The 20774-nt window shown below is 41.7% G+C and overlaps 1 protein-coding gene across 1 annotated transcript in view; it reads right to left on the minus strand.

The window, feature by feature from the left end:
- The window catches only part of LOC107582113 (neurexin-1a-like), a 189466-nt gene that overhangs the window by 110354 nt on the left and 58338 nt on the right, over positions 1–20774 (minus strand). Inside the window, exons 8-10 of the mRNA XM_016267851.1 lie at positions 20313–20696; positions 18448–18651; positions 15981–16007 (exon numbers count right to left, since the gene is read on the minus strand). Of these exons, the coding sequence (XP_016123337.1) occupies positions 15981–16007; positions 18448–18651; positions 20313–20696 (615 nt within the window). The remainder of the gene's footprint in view (positions 1–15980; positions 16008–18447; positions 18652–20312; positions 20697–20774) is intronic.

The following is a 20774-nucleotide window of genomic DNA, read 5'->3' on the forward strand; positions in this document are numbered from 1 at the left end:
CGAGAATAAAAGTTACACCTTCTTTCTTTGCGTGGACATTTGGGCAGCATTATGCAAATCTTCCCACATCGTGACGTAGATATGTGGGGGCGTGTTAGAACGAGCCATTTTAGGTAGGCGTGGTTGACTCTTAACTTTTATAAAGAATATCTCTTTGGATTTGAGACTTTTGTCTTTGCAACTTTACAGATCTTCTTTATGCACCAAGAGCTTGTAACACTTCAAAGAGAAAGGAAAAATTTAAATCGCATCATAAATGCCCTTAGTATCATAAATCACCCTTTAATAAAATTGGATTACTTAATGATATACTTAATGACATGGGGGTGAACTAACCCGAAGCCAACAGAATGTCATATGATTCACTTGCATCTAGCCAATATGATAGGCTACAGTTGGCAGTACTATTAACACAGGTGAAGAAAGAGCTTTATTGCCAGGTATGTTTACACATACAAGGAATTTGTTATGGTGACAGAGGCTTCCACAGCACAAACAAAATGACAGTGGCAAGACATAATAAATAGAATAAGTAAATAGGAAATAATAATAGGCTATATAACATTCTACATATAATTTTTTTGAAAGAACACAACATACAAAATAAACAATATGGTATTTGTGTATATAGGTGTGTTATATACAAATGCAAGGAAATGTAAATAAGAAGCATGGTGTCATAAAAAATTAATTTCAGTCATGACAACTCTCGGAGGGATTGGCATAGTAATGTACATGACTATGTTAATGTATTTGGTCTTGGCGGAATATATCTGCTACACTGCTGCTGTGGCAGAGCAAGTACCGAGACTTGCTACTGCCAATACATCCACAACATGCTGCTGTGAGCATGTAAGAAATATTGCTGCTGCAAATATAACATGCATGAAATAACCCCCATATAGCATAAATGAATCACCTCGTAGCAGATCTATACAGGTGGAGCTGGGGAATATGGAGGTTTTCTGAAGCAAGCTGTAACTGCTATGGCAAGCACTAGTCATATATTTGAATGTTGAGCAGCGAGATCATTGGCTACCAATACAGGAGAGAACCAATCAGCTGTGCCATGTGATGATGTCATTAGGTCAGATTGAGTTAGACCCATCTAGAGCGCCATCTAGAGTTTCATGCCAGAACTCTGTATTTCTGTCATGACAACTTTCGGAGGGATTGGCATGGTGATGTACATGACAATGTTAATGAATTTGGTCTTGGCCGAATAGATCTGCTATGCTGCTGTTGTGCCATGTGATGATGTCATTAGGTCAGATTGAGTTAGACCCATCTAGAGCGCCATCTAGAGTTTCATGCCAGAACTCTGTATTTCTGTCATGACAACTTTCGGAGGGATTGGCATGGTGATGTACATGACAATGTTAATGAATTTGGTCTTGGCCGAATAGATCTGCTATGCTGCTGTTGCTGCTGCTGCTGCTGTGGCAGAGCAAGTACCGAGACTTGCTACTGCCAATACATCCACAACATGCTGCTGTGAGCATGTCAGAAATATTGTTGTTTGTAGATGTGATGGGTTGTTCAGTTTTCCCCATCCTGTTCACAGCTCTTTGAGGTTATTCTGATTGGTGCAAAACAGCTGCATGGATTTTGTAAAAGCTGGAGGAGCCAATGACTTCAGAATTAAAAATCCAACAAACTTGTGTAACTTTTCTATTCAAAGAGAGTAACCACCACAAAATATTTGCGATTACTGTAAATGCAGTGGCAAGGTTGGAGTGCAAGGCCAATAGTTACATCAAGAAGTTTGTAAACTTGCAGTGTTTTCTTTCAGATGTGGAATTGTTTGAAAGAAATGGCAACAGATACCAGTGAAGTCCATCACCCTGGGCTACAAACAGGAGAAGATGGGACTGGTTTATGGGAATTGTGAGACCAGTATGAAGGAGCGGGAAAAGTGGAGCAGGTTGTGAACAATGCAGATTCACATCTGAAGGATCAAGGGTTTAGTAGGAATTCCAGTCAGTAAGAGCAGGCTTTGGAGTGGAAATGGCCCTTAAATGGTGGTTGGCAGCCTCCAGTAATCAAAAAAGAAAAGAAAAAAAAAGATTTTTTTTTATTAGAACAGTCAGCCAGTTGCAGAGAGGGCTCATCTGATAAGTTGGACATGTGGAAGGTACCTCAGGCTAAGCTACGTTTTCTATAAAAAGCTACTGATCTCACCCTTCCAAGCCCAGGTAATTTTCCTCGGTGGTATGGCACAAAAGAAAAACTGTCCCCTCTGTGAGGCCCCTAGAGCAAATTTGAAGCTTATGTTGGCTGGATGCTTTGGGCCAGTTCGAATCCTGCTCGGGGCGAGCGAGCGGAGTAAAACCAGAGGGGGTACACAAGGTAAGTACAGGTGGTGACAATCAGGTTCTGTGCCAATTACCTAAGATTTTTGATATGCGTAGAACACGGCTCCTTAAGTCTGGCCCTGGAGGGCCACTGCCCTGCAGAGTTTAACTCCAAGCCTAAACAGAGACTCCTGTACATACTAATAAGGGTCTTGAGCGTTACAGGCTGGTGAGTTTGATCATGGTTTGAGCTAAAAATATATAGGGCAGTGGCCCTCTAGGGCAGCATTTGAGGAACCCTGGTGTAAAGACAAAAGTCTTTACACATGGTTTGTTTCTTTTTAGAGAAAGTTCATAAAGTACATTTACATGGCCATTTTTAATCACGCTATAATCAAGGTATTGGGATTTTTGCATATAGTCAAGCTATAGTCTTAAGGCCTTTCCACACTGAGCATGAAAAGCTAAACCAATTTCGGACACGATGACGTGCTGGAATAAAACAACAGATTACTATGGATGCTTCCACACGGGCCGTCCAATAAGATTTTAGCATTACATCACATGGCCAGAGCAACTGCTGTTACCCAAAAGGTCAACACGGTGGCGCTAAAGCTCAGAAGACTGTTTTGATCACGAGAGTAGAAACACAGAAGTAGAGGACTTTCAACCGACATAGAATATGGATGTCGAGATGTTGTTGTCGTTGGTGTCTGAGCATAGAGAACTTTTGAACAAAAGTCACACTGACTACAAGAACCAGGACAAAAAATAAGTTTTGCGGCAAAGAATCGCTGAGAAAATTGCCATTGACGGTAAGTTTGATATCTATATATCGTATAGTATAAGCTTTGATGTAGTCTGTTAACCTTCAGTAATTATTAAAAAAAAACTTTAACAATAATAACAAAAGCTTTTAATATTTCGCAGTGGATGAGGTGAAAGCAAAATGGAAAAATCTCAGAGATACGAGGAGAAAGAGAGAAGAGGTTGATGAGTGTCGTAGTGAACAGGCTGCAAAAAAAGAAGCCATGGAAATTTATGAAAGTCATGGAGTTTCTTGCTGCTTCCACAGAACCATAAAAGTACAAACAACGATATATCTTTGTAGGGCTGTAGTACTTGAGTCCGGACTCGAGACATTTTTCTATGGTCTCGGACTTGTCTCGGACTCGTTGGTGTTTGACTCGGACTTGTCTCGGACCTGGTCATTGGACTCGCCAAATGTTCTCGTTGGTCTCGACCGAGTTCGAAACTTTTGGACTTGGACTTGACTTGGACTCGAACCTCTTTGGACTCGGTCTCGACTAGTCCTGGTCTTGGACTTGTCTTGGACTCGACAAAGCTGGACTTGACTACAGCTCTATTATCTTGGTATTTCGTGTGCAACATATAAAAATTTAAAAACATTAACATGTTTTTAATTTAACAAAAAAATAGCCTTAGTACTGTACTGAATGATATATGCTTTTTTATATATATATGCACTTCTGGAGGGCCATGGTCTATCATAGTGCATGGTTGTAACTAGTGTGTTTTTTGCAGTGTTCACAGCAATATTGAGGAGTGTGATTGTGAATTGTCGCATCACATACATTATCAATAGTTAAGTATGTGGTCTTGAAGAGGATCCTTTTTTTTCTCTCATTTGGACTCGGTCTTGACTTGGACTCGAAACTTTTGGACTTGGACTTGACTTGGACTCGAACCTCTTTGGACTCGGTCTCGACTAGTCCTGGTCTTGGACTTGTCTTGGACTCAACAAAGCTGGACTTGACTACAGCTCTATTATCTTGGTATTTCGTGTGCAACATATAAAAATTGAAAAACATTAACATGTTTTTAATTTAACAAAAAAATAGCCTTAGTACTGTACTGAATGATATATGCTTTTTTATATATATATGCACTTCTGGAGGGCCATGGTCTATCATAGTGCATGGTTGTAACTAGTGTGTTTTTTGCAGTGTTCACAGCAATATTGAGGAGTGTGATTGTGAATTGGAAGATGGTGATGGCAGTGACAGTGAACAAGCTACCTGCAGTTCTGGTGCGTCCACTACAAGTTCTGAGCCTGTTCAGTCATCTTCAAAAAAAAGAAAGCAGCCAGAGACACCAGACTTTATGGAGAGATATCTGGCAGCAAAAGAAGCTAGAGAGAAAGAGTGAGAAGAACGCAGGGAGCTTCACAGGGAAGACAATGTCAGTTTATTCCTGCAAAGCTTGGCTCCTGTTATCAGAAGATTACCCCTCTCCAAACAGTCTTCTGTAAAAATGTGATTCCATCAGGTTTTGCATGAAGCTGAGTATGACCACACAGACATTCCACTGTCTCCCCAGCAACCTGTGTCCTACCACAGAACACCTCCTCAGACACCCCCGCAGTATAATAATTCTGCCAACTCCTAGTACCCACTATAGGACTTTGTTTTATTGTGCAGTTCACAATTTCTATGAAAAGTACTTTTTTTACAATTTATATTTATATGTTGTGTGTATACATATATATATATATATTTTTTTTAAGAGTGAAGTTTCTGTTTCTTAAGATATAATGCATACTTGCACTCCAATTGCCTTTATTATTATAAAAAAAATTTTGTCCTTTACATTTTTACATTTACATTTAGTCATTTAGCAGACGCTTTTATCCAAAGCGACTTACAAATGAGGACAATAAAAGCAGTCAACACACACACACACTCAAAGAAAAACAAGTAGATAGAATAGAAAAAACAGAAAGCTAGTGTTTAAAAAAAATAGATAAAGATAGATAAAGTAGAATTAAAATAGAATAGAAAGGGTCAAAAACAATTAGAGGGTCAAATAAAGGTTGAACAGATGTGTTTTTAGTCGTTTCTTGAAGATTGGTAAGGACTCAGCTGCTTGGTTTCCGCTGTTGAGAAGTAGCACCACACCACACTACGTTTCCTGCTTTCTGCCATCGTGCCATTTTGCGTGCGTGTTGTGATTGTGAATGGCACGTCGCACTGCGCAGTCGCGGAACGATCGGTGGAACGTCATACCACCGCGTCCGCGAGAGATTTTCTTTTTTTATATATCATACACACACCGTCCCCGATCGGCCTGCACACACTGCTAAAAACATTTAGTTATGCAGAAATTATTAATATAATTAAGTATCAATACTTTGCAGAAAATATCGATACCACAATAGTAGCTTCCGAGTATCGATATATCGATACTACAGTATCGATGTGCACATCCCTACCGTTCACTTGCAGAACGCAAGCTTCTAGAGGGCACATAACTCTGAAGTAATGAATTTAGGTAAATGGGTGAAGAGCCAATGGTGGTTTTGTAGGCAAACATTAATGCCTTGAATTTAATGTGAGCAGCTACTATTCTGTCTTAGCCAGGTTGAGTTGAAGGTGATGGTCCGTCATTCAACAAGAAATGTCTGTTAGACATGCTGAGATGCGAGCAGCTATCGTTGAATCATCAGGATGGAATGAGAGGTAGAGTTGAGTGTCATCATCATAGCAGCGATATGAAAAGCCATGCTTCTGAATGACTGCGCCTAGTGATGCCATGTAGACAGAGAAGAGAAGTGGTCCAAGAACTGAGCCCTGAGGCACCCCAGTAGCTAGATGTTGTGACTTGGACACCTCACCTCTCCAAGATACCTTGAAGGACCTATCTGAGAGGTAAGACTCAAACCACTGGCGTGCGGTTCCTGAGATGCCATTTTGCAATAGGGTTGATAGGATAATCTGGTGGTTCACCTTATCAAAAGCAGCAGAAAGATCCAGCAAAATAAGTATAGAATATTTGGAATCCACTCTTGCCAGTCTTAGGGCTTCAACAACTGAAAGCAAGACAGTCTCGGTCAAATGTCCACTTCTGAAGCCAGATTGGTTGCTGTGCAGGAGGTTGTTCTGTGTGAGAAAGGCTGAGACTTGGTTGAACACAACTCGTTCAAGAGTTCTCTAAAAGAGCTGGGCTAAGAGTGGGTTTCTTAAGAAGTGGGGTTATACGAGCTTGTGTAAATGTTGAGGGAAAAACACAAGTGTGAAGGGATGTGTTAACGATGTGAGTGAGTGCAGGTACAAACTATGAATACATTTTTTTAATTATCTTTATTGTATCCTTAGAGCATTGTGAATATTTCTTATTGGTTTCTTTCACTCATAAACATGTTTTCCTAATACTGTGTTATTACATTACATTTTCAAAATATTTAATAGTACTGCTTACAAAAAAACACTTGCACAACTCTCCTTTCTTGAGAAAATACACATGAAATATGAGAAGTTGATTGTCATTGTTTTATATTCACATTTTACATACTACAGCAATTTTACATTTAACAAGTGTTTAACAAGTGCTTGGTGGAGGATAATGAAACAAATTATATAATAAATAATGGTACATAAATAGCTACTGTAATAATAAAGTACTGTTGTTATACATTGAAAATATTTAACAAATATTTGCACAGTACATGTGTGAATGCAGACATCCATGGACTTTTTGGATTAATTACACCCCAAACCACCATGCACTTGTTCATACTGCCATTCAACTTGCCCAGCAGGTGAGTTGAAATAAAGTTTGTAAATGTTGCTCAGGTTATGTGCCTCAGTGGTTGCCCGATTTCCCTGCAGATGACGTAGCAGTTCTATGGCTGTGCAGTCACTACTCTCATCTTGTACAAGGTCATCTTGTGAGTTCTGATCGGATGGCCTCAGATAATTACACAAGATACAAGCTGCCTTCACAATCGAATCTACAACCATGGGACTGGCTTGTAAATGCCAATGAAAGACCCTGAAACCCTGGCTGAGTATGCCAAAGCAGTTTTCTGATATGCGACATGCTTGTGACAACCTGTAGTTGAAAATTTTCATGTCTCTGGGTAGATGTCGTCCAGGGTATGGACGAAGGAGATACAATTTCAGTAGGAAAGCTTCGTCTGCTTCAATGACATGATTCACCTTTCCTAATTCAGGAGCACCTGGAAGTTCGGCTGGTGGAGGGACATTCAAAGTTCCTTCTCTGAGCCCTTTCCCAAATGTTGAATTTGAGAAGATGTCACCATCGCTATTGCTCCCATAGCTGCCCACGTCAATCACTAGAAAGTGATAATCTGCATCAACTACAGCCAGCAAAACCACAGGAAATGTACCCTTGTAGTTGAAACAGAGGGAGCCTGAATTTCCAGGGGCCTGAATAACAACGTGCTTTCCGTCTATTGCCCCCAAACAATAGGGAAAGTTCCATCTTTCCTCGAATCTGGCATATGTTCTTCTTTAAGACTAGACCAAAATGCTTCACATGTCTCTGGAACAATTTCAGCCACAGTCGAGATGCCAAGGCGAGAACTAGACTTAAACTTTGCTCGTTCAAACAAAAAACAACAAACTTATCCTCGCTGCTGCTGCTGCTAGAGAACTTAATTTCTGCGTCTTGTGTACCTAACAGCATCAGTAGCCAGTAGTGTTACACGCTAACAAAAGTAGCCCTACTTCTCGGCAGTCAAGACAGCCGAATAGTGGTGTGCGCCACCTAGTTTTGAGGCGTCCTATTAATTTTCGGTCAGCGCCACGTACTGTGCAGGCGTGAATTAGCAGAAGGCGAACAGTCGTTTCGCGCTCGGTGTGAAAGCACCGTTCGTCTGCGATTTGCCTCGCTTTTTCGCATTGCGCTCAGTGTGGAACGCCCTTTAGGGTGTACTCACACCCAAGTATGATTGACAGATGAATTTGCATCTTTGCTCACTGACTATAATTCCCATTAATCAACAGGATGAGAATGAGACCCATTATATACTCAAATGAATTAGAAAATGTACTAAGTATTAATAGAATATGTTTGTTGTTGTAATGATGACAGTAGCACACACAAAGGTAGTAGCCGTTCCATGCTCTGGCATGGTTAGCGATCACATTATATGAGTACCAGTCCAAACAATGCTGAGCCCACCACGTCAAGCAGGCCTGGTTATGGTGTGAAGTGACAAGACATTGCAGGCGTGAATTAGCAGAAGGCGAACAGTCGTTTCGCGCTCGGTGTGAAAGCACCGTTCGTCTGCGATTTGCCTCGCTTTTTCGCATTGCGCTCAGTGTGGAACGCCCTTTAGGGTGTACTCACACCCAAGTATGATTGACAGATGAATTTGCATCTTTGCTCACTGACTATAATTCCCATTAATCAACAGGATGAGAATGAGACCCATTATATACTCAAATGAATTAGAAAATGTACTAAGTATTAATAGAATATGTTTGTTGTTGTAATGATGACAGTAGCACACACAAAGGTAGTAGCCGTTCCATGCTCTGGCACGGTTAGCGATCACATTATATGAGTACCAGTCCAAACAATGCTGAGCCCACCACGTCAAGCAGGCCTGGTTATGGTGTGAAGTGACAAGACTTTCGGGGTCGGTTCAGATCAAGTGTGAGTACACCCTTCATCTGTCTGTCTGAGTATTACACAATGCATAATGGAAAAAAATAATAACATACTAATGTTATACCTTGATGGTGCTGTGTTTGTTGCATGCAGCAATTTCATGAAAAGAGGCTGTCCATGAGAGGAATAAGTTAATATTTGCTGACTTGGCTGTCAGGTGCAGAGAGGTCAATAAATTGCATGTGATGACCTGTAAGGGAGAAATGTCTTGCAGGGAAGGGAAGAATGAGAGATAATGCAATAGTGCCAGGGAGACATCTCTAACCATTGTCCTACCACCAGGATAATTTCTGGGCTTAATGGGGTGAAATATCTATGAAGGATTGCTTCCATGATGACCCACAGATGGACCGAAGGCAGCGGTGCAACAGGTAATAATACCTTTGTCAGCTGCCTGTGCATATTATTTATTTAAAAATGGCAAGTAATGCATTGCAGTCGACCTTTATGGATGACCAGAGTTTGTGAGAGAGCAGTAAACAGAATTCCACTAGAGGCCCTGATTCCATACATGGACCATTTGGGTCATGCTATCAGAGATGCTGTCTAGATGGCACCACATCTACACATCTGTTCATCTACAGGATATGTAGATGTGGATTAGGCTTTTTGTCACATAATAGAACCAGCCTTGTTAAAGCAACACATATTTTTTTATATGCCACGGTCAAAACCCATTTGGACTTTTGGGTTTGTACAAACCAACTCGTGGGATACACAGAAATACACAGAATATAAGCAGGAAACTTGAAAGAACAGTGTGATCATAGTGCAGTATGTTGATTGATATGAGGTGAGATAACATGGCTACACTCCAAACTTAAGATGATGTTTGACTGATTAAAAACCTTGTTGGGATTCCGTTAATCAGAATGTCTGAACAAACAAATCATTAGATGCCACCAAGTCAACTCACTCAAGTTACCATCCTTGACTGGCTTCTCAAAACATTACTCCAGACTCAACCAGATCTGAGATCACACACAACCAGACAATCCCCATTCAATGAACAATATAAATGCAAAATTACTGATTGATGGTTAATTCAGGTTATAGTCCATGAAATTGCAAGGATTTCATTCACCATTCTCTATTTACTAACCTGTGTGTATGACTACCGGTTTGACCTACATTATGAGACTAAATGTGCTAATGTAAGATGTGTTCAGGTTTTAGGTTTCTTATCACGGTTCATGGATCCGTGTGTTCATTGCTGCGTGCCTGTGTATTGTTAACTGTCTGATTGCTCGTTCAGCGTTGCGTTGCCCTACGGCCCACTCCGCTCGATTCCTCAATGGCCTCACCTGTGGAGTTCCCCAGCCAGTGGGCTGAGCCCCGCCTACCGCCTCCAACAGTCTACTCCGGTGAGCCCCTGTTATGCCGATCATTTCTGGCGACCTGTTCTCTTCATATCGCTCTCCAGCCTTCGTCTTTTTCCACAGAGGAGTCCAAGGTGGCATTTGTAATTACGCTGCTGACTGGACATGCAGCGCTCTGGTGAACAGCGGTCTGGGAGCAAAAGCATCATTGTTGTTCGTCGTTCCAGTCCTTTTCGGACGAACTCAGGAAAGATTTTGATCAGGCGGCATCCGGCAGGGAGGCGGCGCGGGAGTTGGCTTAGTTACGCCAGGGAAATCGCTCTGTCACTGATTACTTGATTGAGTTTCGCACTTTGGTGGCAGAGTGTAAGTGGAATCAGGAAGAGCAGTGGGACATTTTTAGGCATGGACTGGTCGATCGTATCACCAATGAAATCTACACGTTAGAACTACCCACCTCACTTGACGGGTTGATCGATCTGGCTATTCGAGTCGACAATAGACTGTGACGGCGTGACGAGCGAGCTCTACAGATGTCGGTGGGTAAAAGTGGCTATCAATTCGCTGCGGGTTTCCTCCGATTATCTCTCCGATCCCGAGCCTATGCAGGTGAGCAGAGCCCGTCTTTCATGGGAGGAGAAGGAGAGACGCAGAAACTTGGGCCTATGTTTGTATTGTGGTGCTGCGGGTCACATTGTAGCACGCTGACCGGTAAAAGCCAAAGCCCGTCAGTAGATAGGAGGTTACTGGCGGGCGGAGTCGTGGTGGAGACAATCTCCTCTGAAGTAACGCTTCTCTCAGTTCAACTACTCATAGGTCGGGACACATTCCCTTGTAAAGCTCTCATTGACTCAGAGGGAGATTTCCTGGATCGCAAGACAGCGCACAAACTGGGAATTCATTTGGTTCCACTCGACTCACCCATCTCAATCAGTGCACTCTGCGGGCAGTCTCTCTCACCTCTCATCCATTCCACGCAGTTGGTGAGGCTCGTTACGTCAGGCAACCACACTGAGAACATTTCCTTCCTTATCACCGACTCCCCTTCGGCTCCGGTGGTCTTGGGTGAACCCTGGCTATAATTACACAACCCCAATATAAACTGGCATCAGAACACAGTCTCATCCTGGAGTGAATATTGTCATGTGTCATGTTTGTTGTCTGCTTGTTCTTCTGTGTCTTTTGTTCTGTGTTTCATGATGAGCATGTGGATCTGTCAAACGTGCCTGCTGAGTATCTTGAACTGAAGGGAGTGTCCAGTAAGTCCCGGGCTGCTTCTCTTCCTCTGCATCGTCCTTATGATTGTGCGATAAATTTATTGTCAGGTACGTCTCCACCTAAGGGCAGATTATAATCACTTTCCGCTCCGGAAAGGGAGGCCATGGAGACATATATTTCTGATTCTCTGGCAGCCAAGCTCATCCGTCCCTCTTCTTCTCCTGCAGGCATGGGGTTTTTCTTTGTGGAAAAGAAAAAAGGTTCCCTTCGTCCTTGTATTGACTATCGAGGGTTGAACAGCATCATGGTGAAGAATACCTATCATTTGCCGTTGATGTCTTCAGCCTTCGAGAGTCTGCAGGGTGCTTCCTTTTTCACAAAGTTGGAGCTTCGCAATGCCTATCATTTGGTTCATATAAGGGAGGGGGACGAATGGAAGAATGCTTTTAATACCTCCAGGGGGCATTTTGAGTATCTTGTTATGCCGTTTGGGCTCTCTAATGCTCCCGCGGTTTTCCAGGCACTGGTCAATGATGTGCTGAGAGATATGGTTGATCAGTTCATATATGTCTACCTGGATGACATTGATTTTTTCTCGTTCTCTCCAGGAACATGTTCAGCACGTCAGGTCAGTGCTTCAGAGGCTGCTAGAGAATGGGCTTTTTGTCAAGGCAGAGAAATGAGTTTTTCATGCACAATCTGTTCCTTTCCTAGGGTACATCATGTCGTCCGAGGGAGTATGCATGGATCCCGACAAGGTGCAGGCTGTGGTAGATTGGCCAACCCCGGATTCCCGCAAGGCCCTGCAAAGGTTTCTGGGCTTTGCCAATTTTTACAGCCATTTCATTGGCAATTATAGCCCGCCCCTTTGACTGCCTTGACCTCCACCAAAACAATGTTCAGGTGGCCAGGTGTGGCAGAAGCTGCATTTTCAAAACTAAAGAGTTGCTTTGTTTCAGCTCCCATTCTGGTGGCCCCTGATCCATCTCGTCAGTTTGTGGTGGAGGTCGACGCGTCAGAGGTGGGGGTTGGTGCGGTTCTTTCCCAGCGTTCTTCCGCGGATGGTAAGGTGCATCCATGCGCACATTTTTCTCATGGTTTTTCTCCTGCCGAATGTAATTATGACATTGGTAATAGAGAGTTGCTGGCAGTCAAGCTGGCTTTGGAAGAATGGCGTCATTGGTTGGAGGGTTCGGAGGAACCTTTTATAGTCTGGATCGCCCATAAGAACCTGGAGTACATCAGGTCTGCTAATAGGTTAAATTCTAGGCAGGCTCGGTGGGCCTTATTTTTCGGTCGCTTTCATTTTTCAATTTCTTATCATCCAGGTTCTAAGAACATTAAACCTGATGCATTGTCCCGCAATTTTGACAGATCTGAACGCCCGTTGTCTCCCGAATCCATCCTGCCACAGAACATCGTGGTGTCGGCTATGACTTGGGAGATCGAATCGAAGGTCCGTAGGGCCTTACACCAGGGTTAACGCCTCCGCCAGAAGGATTATGGTCCGATGTCATCCGTTGGGGTCATTCTTCCAAAGTAGCCTGTCATCTGGGGGTTAGTCAAACAGTTTTTCTCATTAAACAACGGTTCTGGTGGCAATCTATGGCCCGTGACATACAACATTTTGTTTTGGCCTGCTCTGTCTGTGCCACTTCTAAGGCTTCCAATCAACCCCCAGCTGGACTCCTTCAACCACTGGCTGTTCCTTCGAGACCCTGGTCTATCATTTTGCTAGATTTCGTGACGGGACTCCCGGCGTCTCAGGGTAACACGGTAGTTTTGACCGTGGTGAACCGGTTCTCGAAGGCAACTCATTTTATTCCTCTGCCCAAAATACCCTCATTGATCACGTCTTTCGTATTCATGGCCTCCCGGTGGATGTGGTCTCTGACAAGGGGCCTCAGTTTGTTTCCAAATTTTGGAAAGCATTTTGTTATTTGTTAGGGGCAACTGTTAGTCTTTCTTCTGGGTTCCATCCCCAGACTAATGGTCAAACAGAGAGGGCCAACCAAGATTTGGAACGTGTGTTGCGGTGCTTGGTGTCTCAGAACCCATCCTCTTGGAGTCTGCAACTTTCGTGGGTGGAGTACGCACTCAATTCCTTACCAGTGTCATCTACGGGCCTATCTCCGTTTGAGTGTAGCATAGGTTACCAGCCACCTATTTTTCAGAGTATGGAATCTGAAGTCGCGGTCCCCTCTGCCCACGCCTTTGTCCAGAGGTGCCACCGCACCTGGAAGAGGGCTAGAGAAGCCATCCTCCGGGTGGGGTCGCGCACCAAGGCACAGGCCGATCGCCACCGGTCAAAGCTTCCCATCTACGTCGTTGGTCAAAAAGTGTGGCTTTCATCTAAGAATAATCCTCTCCGTACCGTCTGTAATAAGCTTCCTCACAAATTTATTGGCCCGTTTACTGTCACCAAGATTATTAGTCTGGTGGCAGTCCGCCTCAAACGTCCTCCTGTGTACAGGAGAGTTCATTCCGTCTTCCATGTCTCCAAATTAAAGCCAGTTTTTCGTTCAACCATTAATCTGCCTGCCTCAGTTTCCCCACCGCCGCGACTTGTAGATGGGGATCTCACTTATTCGGTAAAATGCATTCTGGACTCGAGGCAGAGGGGACGCACGCGGATTTCAGTACCTGGTGGACTGGGAGGGTTACGGTCCGGAGGAGAGGAGTTGGGTTCCTGCTAGGGACATATTGGATCATTCGCTTATAGGAGAGTTCATTCCGTCTTCCATGTCTCTAAATTAAAGCCAGTTTTTCGTTCTACTATTAATCCGCCTGCCCCAGTTCCCCCACCGCCGCGACTCGTAGATGGGAAACTCACTTATTCGGTAAAACGCATTCTGGACTCAAGGCGGAGGGGATGCGGATTTCAGTACCTGGTGGACTGGGAGGGTTACGGTCCGGAGGAGAGGAGTTGGGTTCCTGCTAGGGACATATTGGATCATTCGCTTATCGATGATTACAATCGATGGGTAGGTTCCTCTGGAAGTGCCAGGAGGCGCTCCTAGGGGGAGGGGTACTGTCACGGTTCATGGATTCGTGTGTTCATTGCTGTGTGCCTGTGTATTGTTACTTGTCTGATTGCTCGTTCAGCGTTGCTCCGGCAACCGCGGTGCTGACGAGCTGATCAACTCTGCACCTGCCGCTCATTCTGTCCTGTCTTTATCTGTCTCGTGTGTTGTACTGCATGTTGTCAGATCGTTGTTTGTGCTTGCTCATGCTGCCTCTGATTATTTCCAGTGTGGGAAACCATCGAAGTCTCGCTGGATTCCACTGCCCTTGCTGGATCGGGTCAGGGTTTCGCAATCCCTGTGTGTTCACGTCTACTCACCTGAATCCTCACGTTTGGTTTGCGATCCAGTTGACTATTTATTGTCACAATAAATCACTTCACTTCCAACTGGATTCTGAGTTATCTATCCGTAACAATTCTACTCCTACATTATGATGACATGCAGCTGTAAGTGATATAAGAGATTTGTTCTCTCCTCTCCTGAATTAATTTCTGAGTTAAAAATCTGTCTTGTTACTGTGCTAACAACCAAGAATTTCCCAGATCCAGTGAAGACGGGCCATCATTAAGGTCCTCTATAGCAGTGGTTCTCAACTGGGGTCCTGGGGACCCACTGATCTGCATATCTTGTATTTCTTATTTGTATGCCTTAGTTAACATTCTTGATTCAGATCATCAGCTCGTTAAGAGAGATCTTTTTAAGACCGTGTGTAACATAAGGGAGACATATAGGCAGTGTTGTATCGGTTTAAAAATCATATATCATAACATCATAAATCATAGCATTTTACAAGGAACTACTTCACAATATTTTGTGTAATAATTTATAATCTGCCCCTGTAACCATATTTTGTGTAAAAATAATAAAAGTTGTCTGTTTTACTGCACAACTGTTCATTTCATCTGGAAACCACAGTAAACTGTATGTGTAGGTATATGTATTGAATTTTGCAAATGTAGGTAAAGGTATATTTTTCCAATAAGCCTATGTCGAAATATAGATAGGAGAGGGACAAATTTAGAGAGAGTACCATCGCATGTGCTCATGTATGACTAAATCTTTGTTATTTTTTGTTTTTTTACACTAAAGCAAAGTCTGCCTGAATGGACTGTAAATATTCATTAAAAACTGAATTTCCTGTGGAACCACCACCTTGCTTTATTACTTTGGAATTCTTCACAATTACAGTGCATTTGCCACTTGCAGATGTTTAATTGACCTTATGACATTAGCGATCAAATTTTCTTGGATCTTTTGACATATAAGAGGCTGTTGTACTACAAACAATACTTGCAGTTTAAGTTTCAGAGCTCAAAAATTCCTCCTCCTCACAATAAAAGCATTTTATTACCATAATGACGTATCTACTTTCTCCACATTGTGGTAGACATTTGTATCAGAACACCTCCACAATAGCATAGCTCCTTAATCCTTCCATAACCTTCTCAGCGGAGGTGAGCAGCGAGGTGAGATGTCAGACACATTAACACTGGCTGTGACACTGCACCAAAACAAAGCTTTTCCAACAAAAGGGAATATGATCATGTTTTTGTGCTTACAACATTACTAACATTATAAGTGAACCTCAAAGAACCTTAAATTAAATTATTAGTTCAAAAAGCACAGGTAGCAAACATTTAACAATAGTAAATGGAAGGTATGAAAGAAGAGAAAGTTTCACTTACTCGTGGTACAGTTTATCCTGTCACAGTCTAGATGGGGAAGAATAAATGACATGTAAATTTAGCCTTCAAAGAAACATCTGCAGATATTGAAGCACATAACCCACTTCTCTGGGGACAGACACACAAGAACACCAATGATCCTGATGCTCGTGCATGCCATCGCATTCACCCAAATGTCCTGCTGTGAATTTGGACTCTTTCTAGGAATATTGTACAAATATTACTCCTATATTTTTTAAGCCAATTAGGCAGCATTTAAGTGTCACTTTCCACAAATAGAGTAAAAATAGGGTCTAGAATACTTTTTCTTTTACTTTCATCAAATGGTCACTGAAAGGGTTTTAACCCTCAAAAAATCCAGTTTATCTATATATGTACAGATTTGATTACTAACGGAAATGTATTTGACTACGAATGGAAATGCCAAAGCATCATACCATTGGTCAGGCTGTGACAATGACTAGTAAACTGCCTAGTAATCCATATTTATGTGCTATTGGCAGTAACACTTTATAATAACGTTCAGTTGTAAGTCATTTATAAGTTATTAGTTAATGATTAACTAATAATTTACAAAACATGACTATACGTTCACAAATGATTATTAATTAATATGCTAAGGATTTACAAATCTGTCGTAAGTTATCTTAAAAAATAGCATCATGAAATAATCAAACAGATCCTTAGTAAATGGTTAATAGCTACTAGTTCATATAATATTAATCACTTATTAAATCATTGAAATGTCAACATTGTACTATTATCTTAATAAACATCTGTTAATCATGATCAAACATAAATGACAAACATACATGAATTATATACTGATCATTTACTAATGGTTTAATCATAATTTGATCATGATTAACAAATGTTTATTGAGATAATAGTACAATGTTGACATTTCAATGATTTAATAAGTGATTAATATTATATTAACTAGTAACTATTAACCATTTACTAAGGATCTGTTTGATTATTTCATGATGCTATTTTTTAAGATAACTTACGACAGATTTGTAAATCCTTAGCATATTAATTAATAATCATTTGTGAACGTATAGTCATGTTTTGTAAATTATTAGTTCATCAACTAATTACTTATAAATGAATTAACAAAACATACACAATTTGTTAGCATATCACTTACTAATTGCTTATGAATGTTTTGTAAATGATTAGTTTATAAATAACTAATCACTTATAAATGACTTACAACTGAATGTTATGATAAAGTGTTACCCTGTAAGCACCTGGTTACATTAAGTTGAATTGTGGGTGGTTCATAAATTAGATGCAGACTTTTCGCAATGAAACAAAGTAAATTCCTTGATTAAAAGGTATGGAAGGATATCAGTTATGAGTTATACATTATCAAGAAAATCAGTTTCCACTGAAATCACTATGCCTGTTTTTAGGTAGTGATTTATTGAGATATTTCATCCAAGTTCACCAGAAGCAGGGTCTCAGCCTAGTGTGCCATCAACCTCAGCAAAGAAGGGGCTGCACGCAGTCAAAACACCAGAGCTGGCTCATCATGCGAGGAAATGCTCTTACTAAAGTAACACTGTTATTAATTCAATAACAATAAAAATGGACTTATATTGACTTCTGTTGTATTTCTCAAAATATCTTCTTTTGTGTTCCACAAAAGAAAAAAAGAGTACATTATGACAGATTTTTTGGTTGAACTATACAACTTCTAAAGCTCTGGCATACATGAAGTTCTTCTTCATTCTTTGCTCAGAGGTAAAAAGAAGTTTGAAAAACCTGAGTAACGGTATAGTGTTTGCATATATTTGGACACCTTCCACAGTTCTGTTTTAGAGACGCATTTAAATATGCAATACTGTGACAATTCACTGAGCAAATTACTGGCTCAGGTGTGTTTGATTAGGATTGCAACTGAATTTTGCAGTGAGCTTGATCTCCAGGAACAGGATCGGGCATCCCTTCTGTATTCTGACGTGCACCTCTTAAACCAGCCTGCAAACAGCCACGTAGTTCACAGCATAGAGGCTACAGTCTAGGTCAGACGCAGCAGTATAAATCAGCCGTTAGACATGGTAAAAATCTGTGGATAGCTACAGTGCACAGCTTTCCCCTGTGAATGTATTAATCAAAGTGAAAATGAGAGGGCACAGAGTGTTGGCTGGTTTTCAGATGGGAAGGGCAACAAAGAGGGCTGTTACACAACACAGAGCATTCCCCTTTAACAGAGAGCACAGCTGAGGTGTTTGAGTGTGTACAGAGAACTGCAGACTCTGAGCATCGAAGGCCTCCGAGCATGTCCACCATTAAGACAACAGTGGTTTTCTGTGTGATGTGCTTTGAAGAGAGGTTCAAGTGCATGACAGCACAGACAGCAAAAAAAAGGTCTTGTTTAAAGTTCATTTCTGGCTAGATATGAACAAGTCTGGGTACATTTGGTCACAGGTGTGTGATAGAATGTGTTTAGCACTGATACCTAGATTAACCATGAGCCGGACGCGACTTGTATCCAGCTCCAAACGGAGGGTGTCTGCGGAGTCTCGAGACGTGGTTGCCATGAGAACACCATATGCCCGCTGGGAGCGGAACCGTAGCGAAACATCTTCAGCCTCTGTATGCATAGCTACAGATAACTGGACCTTCATGAATTTACTGCCATCGTAACTGAGAATGGTGGCATCTGCAGATGAGAGGCAAAGATTATACTATATCAATGTCATTAATCACAATTTTAAGAAATTAAATAAAAAATTCACCTTTAAAAAAAAATAATAATAAATTTCCAGCAAAAAGTAGTTCATCAGGCCACAATGTAAGTGAAAATGAAATTCACAGCCAGCACAAATATTTGTTGTTTAATTTATTGATATAGGAAGTGAAACCGAAGCCCAGGGATCTCCAACCCTGCTCCTGAAGAGCTGCCTTTCTGATTCAAGTGTGTTTGATTGGGGTTTAAGTTGAAGGACAGTAGCGTTCCAGGAGCAGGGTTGACTACCCCTACACCTATAATGACCCGGTGTGCTGCGATCAGTTGAACAGGAGTAGTTTTCAGGACATACGCTGATCAGCCACAACATTAAAACCACCTGCCAAATATCATGTTGGTCCCCCTCTTGCTGCCAAAACAGCTCTGATGTGTTAAAGTGTGGACTCCACAATAACTCTGTGTGTGTCCTTAGGTATCTGTCCTGCAAGTTGTGAGGTGGGGCCTCCATGGATTGAATTAGTTGGTCCAGCACATCTCATAAATGCTCAATCGGATTAAGATCTGGGCAATTTGAAGGCCAAAGCAACACCTTGAACTCTTTGGGCCTGTTTACAATTGGCCACTTCATGCATTTTTTTTAATTGGATAGTTATCACAAAAAGACGAGGTATAAATACCCTCCAACAAGCACTTAAGACAGACTGCAATCCGATCACACAAACCACTTCAGAAGGTGGTTTGAAATACATTTTAGATGCAACTGGTTGTTGAAGTTACATATGTAAATTTTGCTCTTCCCAAAACTGCAAAAAATAAAGGACTGAGACCACGTTAGAGCAGCTCCTGGTAGCCAGATACCACAGCGCTACTGCAACATCCATCTCCACAGATATGGCCCGTCAGAGATGAGCATCTCTCTTCAGCAAACATGCAAACTGACACAAACAATGCACACATACCCGATCTAAAAGAAAAGGTGATTTGTTAGACCAAGCAACCTCCTTTCACTACGCTCATGTGCACAATGTAGGCGTTTGCCCATTTTGTCCTGCTTTCAACACATGAAACTGACTGTTCACTTGCTGCCTAATATATCAACCCCCTTGACAGGTGCCATTGTAACAATACAATCAATGTTATTCACTTCATCTGTGAGTAGTTTAAATGTTGTGGCTGATCCATGTATGTTTATCAAAAAAAATTAATTATTCTTTTATGAAAAAAGAAAACAATTGTATTCACTAATATGTCTCTATTTGTAGAAACTGCTGCGCACTTTAAGTTGATTTCAGTTGAAAGGCATTTGATTGTGGGTGGTACGAAACCTGTACATAACCTCAAGTACATGGATAATTATGTAAATATTATAAATAATGTTAATAATTTTGAGACTAATATCATCCAGTGGATTCAATGGCAAAATACAGATTAAAGTGTACAGAGCATGGGTGTCAGGATCCTGACACTGAAAATCAAAAACTAGACAGGAACACACAAAACGTCCTGTCCCAAGTAAAAGTTACAACAATGAAACAAGAAACCTCCATCTTAATGAAACTGCAATATAATACAAAGTTTCTGCAATATTGAAGAAATATGAAGTGATAAGCATTTAAAACAAGTGTCAGCCTCACCTCTCTCACAGGAGCGACCAAGATTGCCCGTCCCAGAGCAGTCACACATATAACGGTTCCACCCTTCCCTGCAGACTCCATTGTTTTGGCAGGGGTTACTGAGACACTGCTTAGGAGCCTCTTTACTGCAGGAGGGCTTTACGCCTGCGGCTTTCTGCACCTCAGCTATGCGGCGGATGTCTTTGCTCTGACCACTGATGAAGAAGTCACGGATGCAGCCTACATAACCATAGTTGAGCAGAGCAGTCCACACCTCAGTAGGAAACACCATTTCAGCTTTATTTTCTGGCAGTCCTCCTAGATACAAGCTATCATCCAGGTCAAGAACCTCGCTGTTTCCTGGGGCTTGGTATGGTGTGCGAATTGTGTTGATAGAGATGGTACCTGGAATTCAACAATGCCAGAGAAAAATGTGAGACTGTGCAAAGTAAATCCTGTTATGTATTAGAGAATATAAATTTA

The sequence above is a fragment of the Sinocyclocheilus grahami genome, unplaced genomic scaffold (assembly GCF_001515645.1).
Source record: "Sinocyclocheilus grahami isolate Dianchi unplaced genomic scaffold, SAMN03320097.WGS_v1.1 scaffold40.1, whole genome shotgun sequence".
In the NCBI taxonomy this organism is placed as follows: domain Eukaryota; kingdom Metazoa; phylum Chordata; class Actinopteri; order Cypriniformes; family Cyprinidae; genus Sinocyclocheilus; species Sinocyclocheilus grahami.